The following is a 7,965-nucleotide window of genomic DNA, read 5'->3' on the forward strand; positions in this document are numbered from 1 at the left end:
CGTCTCTTCACTTTCAGTTGTCTGTGCGAAAGAAGAATGGGATAAAATGAACTGTGTTGCATTTGTTCAGAGCTTTGGGTCTTAAATCTCTGTACGAATGTAGTGAGTCCAATTACAAGAGAATGGCAAGAGAGATCCCACGACATATGCAAGCTAATTAACATGTTTTTTTTTTTTTTTAAATTACCTTACTCTTGTATGTTTGAATAAGAGCTTCTGAAAGCTAGAATAGGTTTTGATGCAATGGCTCTGTTTCCAAAACCTAGTGATCTGAAGTCATCATAGGCATACACTTAACAAGAAACTGTGTCTAACTGTTTTGAGCCAATTCTAAAGTAGTATTCATAAATAGTTAAATCCCTGAATGCAATGCAGCAAGCAATTTAGGCAGAGTACTATTATATATGTATTTAATGCAGTTCTGAAAATCATCCCCAAATAAAATCTAATAAAAAATGCAATTTAGCCAATATTTGTGTTAATGCATATTTTATACTTTGTAGAGTATATCTTGCATCATTTAGCAAAAACATGAACTCTTGTTATCAGTTGTGAGTAGTAGCAAACTTGCTGCATACTGTAGCACAAAAAGTACTTCTTAGTTCTGTGGAGTTCAAACAGTAGAGCATTGTGCAAGCAACACCAAGGTCATCAGTTGGATTCCCATGGAATGCATAAATTAAATTAAATGTATACCTTAAATCCAATGTAAGCCACTTAAATAAATATGTCTGCCAAATGCATAAACACAGGTGCAAATATATGACCCTGTGCAACAAAACCAGTCTTAAGGGTCAATTTCTCAAATTGTATCTACATCATCTAAATGCTGAATAAATAAACTTTCCTTTGATGTATGGTTTGTTAGGATAGAGCAATATTTGGCATTATAAATTTTGACCCATACAAGGTTTGGCTATTGTTCAAAATATACCCCAGCAATTTAAGACTGGTTAGGTGGGCCAGGGTCACATATTTGCCTATGCAGAGTGTTTGAAATCCATCACTTATGAGGATTCATGGCTACATTTAAAAAAAAATAAAAGTGCTTTGTTTGGATGGATCCATGAAGACCCTTCTAAATCCATGGAACCTTTCAATTGCACAAAGATTCTCTAGATTAGTAAATGAATCTTCACACCAAGAAAAAAAAAAGATTTAAAAAAAAAGTTTTTTTAAAAAAGGTTTTTCCAGGCTCACTGAAATTTTATTTGCGGAATCCAAAATGGAGGTCCTTTCGCATAGCTACAAATCTCCCCTTTTAGAAACTTCATTTTTAAGAGTATGGGATGCTCCATTAGAAAATTCTTTAGCTTCCTTTTTAGACAATTAGCAGCAAGGCAGCACTCTAGCTCTTTGGTCAGTCTGTAAACAAGCTGTGGATCAGTGTGTTGCACCCCCTACGAGCCCTTGCAATGACAGCACTCTCAAGACTAATGAACACACAGTTCACTGACACATGTGGCCTGCTGAGTAGCAAAGAGGAAGTCAGAGCTAAAATCCAATGACGAGAGATCTCCTCTCAAGCCATGTGCATGATCATATTCATTTAGGTCATGTTTGCATTGTTACAGGTTTGTATTGATTCGATCTATGAGAGCATGTTGCACAACTCTTGATCCATCCATTGAAAGGCATGATATGGTTATCACACTTGGTGACATGGGGTTTGAATTTCAGCAACACCGTGTGCAGCGTCAGATCCAGTGTGGGAACTGAAGACATCGGCGAAGGGATCCGTCAATGGGCAGGTGTACCGCGGGGAGGCAGAACAGAATCATGATCACTTACAGTTTCAGGTAACACAGCAAGAAACGTCTGATAATCAATAAGAACAAGTGTGCTTCAGTAAACAACGTAACACTACCAGACCAGATTAGTTAAGTAGTCATTTTTAGCAGAGGTCTGGACTCTGTAGCTGGTTCAATTGGTCAACGACCGCCCACTTGGGTAAGAGGCCGTCTGACTGACATGTAAAGGCAATAACAGTTTGTTTTGTTCAGTGTCATGTTTGAGGGTTAATGACACTACAATAACAGATCTGCATGCAACAATATGCCATTCAGTCAAGATCAACATAAATGTTAAAGCAAATAATGACGCAACAGTCTGCAGTACTTTATTTTGATAGTCCATTTTAGACATTCTACTGACTATAAGTAACTTTGCAACTACATGTCTGTGCTGATAGCCTTGTGGGCAGCGTGCTGACATATAGACCATTGCACTTCGGGCATCCCAAGTTCGAGTACCACCCCCTCTCTCTTCCACTGCGCTCACTGTCAAGTAACTGTCCTATCAAAATTAAGGCAAAAAACATGAATCATTAAAAAAAAAAAAAGAATATTTGAAGACTATCTGCTAATACTTTTTAATTGTCCACCAATATAATATTCATAACAGTCTACTCGTACTCTATTGAGAGTTAGTTGGTATATAGTTGCAAAGTTACCTGTAGTTAGTAGAATGTCTAAAGTTTAATAAAGTGTACCTCGATCTGCATTATAAACAAGCAACTAAACATTGGATTACACCTTCACAAACTTTTGAAATCCAGCATCTAGTCGCTTATGTAAAGTGCCACAGTGTTCATGAACATGGCTATATTTCCTGGTGGACTGTTAAAAGACTACAGAATCTTGAAAATCTGGTAGAATCTGTTGCGAAAGTTTTTCCAGTTTATTGTGCCATATGCATCAGACATTTAGCAAATGGAGTGTGACCGTGACATCTGAGGCTGAGACTATGTGTGGATTGACATCGATGACAATTATTCATGTCTTGTCAGATACTTCAAAATGTCTGCTTTTGAGCTGCATTAATGCAAGATAGCCATATGGGTTTGGAACAACATGAGGGTGACTAAATGGTGATATAAGACGCATCTTTTATATTCATTGTTATTGTCTGTCTTTGACAGATCTTGCACACAGGACCTGGACATAGATGTCAAAGAAAGTTCTGGTGGTATGGGCAGAGAATCATTGTATAAGGCCCTATCTGAGTTCCTAGAGAGTCTGAGGAAAAAGCCCGCTGAGTGGGAAAGAGGCTCGGAGATGGGCGAGGGAAGCACAGTGTCCCTTCCCATCTAACAGGGGCCTCCATGCTAGTCTGCATGCTTGGCCTGGCATATTGAAACCTCCCAATCCACACCTGCCCCATGCCTCCAACCTTTGCAGGCCTAATGTCCTCCACCACAGGAAAGATGAACCACTTCAGCTCCTGCGACTCACCCACATCTTTGACCTCCACCGCAAGTTCCCACCTCCACTTGTCTGACCTGGCCATTCCTGAGGAAGGAGAGGAGCCCTGGTCGAAAGCCATGCCTCCTCTTGGGACCTATCAACCAATCCGACATAGATTAATTGGTAACGGAAACCAGAGAGTTGCAATTGCAATCGGAACCACTTGTGTTCCAGAATTGCAGACTCCTTGGGAAACAAGACTAGGAGAGGGCTGGAGTCGATGCAGGGGACACCAGCTCAGACGTTCTCCCAGCAATCTGTTAGCAGCCTGGCATCAAGTGGTTCCCAAACAGGCCAGAGACAAGCTCTTAGCATGCACTTTGGGGAGTTGCCGCCATCCAGAGCGTCATGAGTCCATCTCAGACTCTTCAAGTTCTGGAGGATCTCAGAAGCACCTTGGGCCTCAAGAAGAGAGGCTGGAAGCCGAGGATGTCAACTGTGTGATGAAGTACCTCAAAAAAGCAGAAGTGGATTAGAAGACTCAAGGTTAAGCTTAAAACTGCAGTGGCCTGCTTTACATTTAAGGGGGTCATATCGTGAGGAGCCTAATTTTCCTTAATCTTTTGAGACCGAGTTTGTACAGAAACATACTGTAACTTGAAACTTTTTCCCCAGTCCAAATCCAGAGAAATTCTGAAGTCCTTTTAGGTATTAATATGTACCAATATGCACTCTTTAGGTAAGTATTTTTAGGTTCTAGATGAGGTAGAAAATAGTGTATGACCCCTATAAATGACAAAGAAACTGAAAAGGATGTAAATTTAATCACTTTTTTCCTTCTCCTGACAGAATGGATGAAGACATTGAGAATCATCCCGATCCAGAATGCATTGAGGCACAAATACACTTATTTTGAGCACCGTTTGTACACAAAGATTTTAAAAGTGGAACATAAAATTCCTAAAACTCACTGTAAACATGCCCTTTATGCGAGCTGCACTGATACCCTTGGGTGCTTCAGGTCGGGGAAATTAATCTTGACCAGTGAGCGCTTGCTTTCCCTCTCAGCAGTCAGTGCAAATTTGTTGAACTCCAACAGATGTAAATAAAACAGTCAAGCAAAATCATTGCTATTTGCGTCGACCTTTCAAAGGAGAGGAGCAGCATCACATTCACATGGGAAAACAACTGAAAGAGCATTTTCACAGAGCAGTGATTGTTTACAAAGTAAAGGGTTCTCACTAATTGAGCCTGACCTGGTTTCTGCAATTGGATCATTAAGACTTTACTGCCAGAAAAGAATTTGAAGCTACCATACACACAGTGAGCATGCTGTATATTAATGCACTTTATGAGCATAAACGGGGCTTAAGGAATATGACGGGTTCAGTTCAGATAAATTGCAGCATGTTGCATAATGTTGGTCAGAATAATTTTGACTGATTTTTTTTTTAGAAGAATCACATTTCTGCTTCTGTTTCTGACAAAACAAATTTTAACTGTAAAAAAAATTTAAGGTGGTCATTACCATTGACCTGAACTTGTACTGAACTAGGAATATTCCTTCAACTACATTTTAGATCTACTTAAAGCTGCAGTAGGTAACTTTTGTAAATATATATATATTTTTTTACATATTTGGTAAACCTGTCATTATGTCCTGACAGTAGAATATGAGACAGATAATCTGTGAAAAAAAATAAAAATAAAAAAAATAATTCAAGCTCCTCTGGCTCCTCCCAGTGATCCTATTGCCATTTGCAGTTACTGACCGCCCCCTGTAAGAAATCCACCAATCAGAGCTGCCGTCCATAACTTTGTGTTCAAAATGTAGAAAAATGTATATAATAAGAGTACACCATGAATCAATTTTCCAAACCATGTTTTTAGCTTGTCCTGAATCACTAGGGTGCACCTATAATAAGTGTTTATATTTGGACTATTTTAGATTGCTTCGGGGGTACCGCGGCGGAGTAACCCAGTACCTTTGTGATTCGTCATAGATATAAACAGAGAGAAGTAGCTCCGGCTACACTGTTCTTCCGCAAGATGCAAGCACTTCTGTTTATTAGCCGCTAGAGCGTCAAAAGTTACCTACCGCAGCTTTAATGTAGATCTAAAATAAGTAGAGCTTAACCCTTACACGTGGTAAATCACTATAATGAAGTGCCTCTGCTCTAAACTCGTGCTTCCACTACATTTAGATGACAGCTGCAGACAAGTTAATGCCTACCCAGTCAATTTCTTGCACAGACAAAATGCTTCCTAGAGAAAGAGACCAGTTTGCTTTCCCCTCCAACAGTTTTATTGACCGAAAACATAACTACAATGGGACCATGGTGAGAAATTTGAGATCTTAACTCAAATGTCCAGCAGCAGCCTTCTGGGAAAGTGCCGCTTTCCATCCACATCTGCAATAAGAGAACATGATCAATGCTGGAGTCTTTACATGGCCAATTTCATAGATCTACAGGTCCTTGCCTGGTCACACCTTTGCAGCTTGTGCCTTCCGTCCCCTTCCTTTACCCTGAAGGAAACAAATGCGAATCATTAGTGCATAGCTTTAGAAAAATAAAAGATGCGAGGAAAAAGGGCACCTTTTTTGGTGGACTGTCACCATCTGAGGCTTCCCTGCATTTATAAAAGATTAGATTGTTTTTAGAAACAAGTGAAGATGGACAAATAAATTTTAATTAAAGTGTCAGATGTAACTTACTCATCCACTCCCTTTCCTGGTTTCTTTCTCTTTAAAGATAAAAGGGAGCAGTGAGAATAGGAACAAAAGTTTAGCTATTTGTGAGAAGAACAGGCCTTACTTTGTCAGCACTATTTTTTGTGACTTTCTTAACAGGTGGTTCTTCAATATCTTCCTCCTCTTCTACCTCCTCATCCATCTCGTCCAGTTCTTCATCAGAGTACTCCTCCACTGGGAGAGATTTTGGCATAAGACCCATTGACTTACCCATTGACCACAGACCGTAGCCGAAACGACTACTCACGGGCCACATGCTCTGCTCCGACGTACACCGGCCCAGAGCCATGCTTCAGGCGAAAAGTCACCGGTGGATGAAGATCCAGTCCAGACAGGTTGACCTGATCGAGAATTAAATTTCATGGGGAACTGACTTGAGGAAATAAATGTGACTACCTCTAAGTAAACTACAAAAAAAGACATTTTTTATAACCCTGTGGGGCTGAAAACAAAAGACTGGAAAAACTTTCTTACTTAAGATGTTGTAAATCTTGAATTAAACGCTGTTTGGTCTTTTAATAACACCTGGCAGATTACTACTGAAGTATAAAAAAAAAAAAAAAAAAAAAAAAAAAAGTTTAAAAGGGTTTTCACCCAAAATGAAAATAGTAATGATCGCCCTCATGTCGTTCAAAAACCTCAAGACCTCCGTTCATCTTCAAAACACGGTTAAGATGTTTTAGATTTAGAAACATCAAAGTAGTCCATGTGACATCAGAGGGTCAGTTAGAATTTGTTGAAGCATCGAAAATGGGTACAAAAACAAAAATGACGACTTTATTCAGCATGGTCTTCTCGTCCGGGTCTGTTGTGAGCACGACTGCTGTGATGGTTGACGTACGACGCTGTTGACGTGTTATCTTTGTTATGGTGCACACCAGAAAACACGACAGCAGCGTCGTGAATGCAATCACAATAGACCCGGGAGAGAAGACAATGAAATCTAAGCTACTTGTGTTCCAAATTTTAGGTTTATATCTCCTTAATCCTTTAAAACTAAAGTTGAGTTTAAAAAATGAATTCCTTACCGTAGGCATAGATTTAGCATGCAGTGTTGCTATTGGAACCGCTTTCAGGCTACTGTTCCCCTCACCGGTGACCAACTCGATGATATTAAACTCATCTTTAGCATTGTGACCCAGACACATCTTCAAATCAAATATTAACAGGTTAAAAAGGTAACAATGATTAAAACGCCACATTTACATTGATAATCACTAAACCAACCATTCTAAGCGCTAGCTGGTGTTGATGATTCGTGTCATCAGTCTTGAAGGACTCTTCTTTATTAGAGTCATTAAGTTCACAACCTAAAACAGAGCGAATTAACCTAGTAAAAACTACTTGTTTTAAGTTGTTTTACTTTAAGACTCCAAGGTGTAGCATCTTACCCCAAAGAGTGGATAAAGGTTTCTCAGTTTTGTTCATTTTGAAACGAAGACAAAAAAAAACTGAAAGGCATGGACAGAAAAGGCAGTTGAATGAGTGTTATGAAAAGTGAAATATTGAGAAATTCGTTTGATATGCTCACCAGAAATAAACCTCAGTACTGCTTCTGGGACGGCAAAAGAAAAGAAAGAGCAAGGTTGCGCCCTGAGAAGGTTTAAAGAGGAAGTAATTGCTCATCAGGTGACAGTAATTAAGTCAGGATCACTACAGGTTAATTATGGATCCGACCTGCTGCATGAACCTGCTGAAAAATCACTTCTTTATAATCAGATTTTAATCGAATAGAATTAAGATGACTCATAATTATGCATACGAAATATGTTGTCTTTTATTTCAAATGAACCTCTCTTATGTAACCTAAACCAGGGCTAGTTGTCACATTGGTAAGTTTCCGCATGGTCTACAGATGTTTGTTTCAATAGCAGTGGTTTAATTTACTTTAGAAACCTAAATAAAGAACCAACTTATGATCACGTTCCTGAAGCAAACTAACAAACAAAAATACAGTATCAACATGTTTTGTAGTTCAGGAAGTGAAAAAGCATACTTTAAAGAAAGCTGGGTATATAGAGCCATGTT

The 7,965-nt window shown here is 39.1% G+C and overlaps 1 protein-coding gene and 1 pseudogene across 2 annotated transcripts; one reads left to right on the plus strand and one right to left on the minus strand.

Annotated features, from left to right (window-relative positions):
* LOC113053934 (unconventional myosin-XVIIIb-like) overlaps positions 1-4,824 on the plus strand; it is a 30,910-nt pseudogene extending 26,086 nt beyond the window's left edge.
* A 437-nt stretch (positions 4,825-5,261) lies between these two features.
* LOC113054863 (nucleoplasmin-like) lies at positions 5,262-7,529 on the minus strand. Of its 2 annotated transcripts, none has more exons than XM_026220644.1 (10): positions 7,469-7,529; positions 7,329-7,388; positions 7,165-7,247; positions 6,966-7,085; positions 6,185-6,278; positions 6,002-6,111; positions 5,902-5,930; positions 5,783-5,816; positions 5,677-5,712; positions 5,262-5,596 (listed from the first exon to the last, which is right to left on the minus strand). In XM_026220644.1, exons 2-10 carry the CDS (start codon positions 7,363-7,365, stop codon positions 5,423-5,425), a joined length of 717 nt encoding a protein of 238 aa, XP_026076429.1. In that variant the 5' UTR covers positions 7,366-7,388; positions 7,469-7,529; the 3' UTR covers positions 5,262-5,422. The 2 variants fall into 2 exon arrangements, with proteins under 2 accessions (XP_026076429.1, XP_026076430.1); XM_026220645.1 differs by having other exon boundaries at positions 5,477-5,596; positions 5,667-5,712; positions 7,469-7,528.
* Positions 7,530-7,965: the final 436 nt, after the last annotated feature.

The sequence above is a fragment of the Carassius auratus genome, chromosome 35, assembly GCF_003368295.1.
Source record: "Carassius auratus strain Wakin chromosome 35, ASM336829v1, whole genome shotgun sequence".
Taxonomy (NCBI): domain Eukaryota; kingdom Metazoa; phylum Chordata; class Actinopteri; order Cypriniformes; family Cyprinidae; genus Carassius; species Carassius auratus.

What these genes read in the sequence shown, in the direction of transcription:
- LOC113054863 (XM_026220644.1), bottom strand. Translation starts at nt 7,365, where the DNA reads ATGAACAAAACTGAGAAACCTTTATCCACTCTTTGGG. An exon ending in ACCAGCTAGCGCTTAGAATG is followed by an intron (nt 7,086 to 7,164) that starts GTTGGTTTAGTG and finishes TTTGATTTGAAG; the next exon opens with ATGTGTCTGGGTCACAATGC. An exon ending in GGAAGGCACAAGCTGCAAAG is followed by an intron (nt 5,597 to 5,676) that starts GTGTGACCAGGC and finishes CTCTTATTGCAG; the next exon opens with ATGTGGATGGAAAGCGGCAC.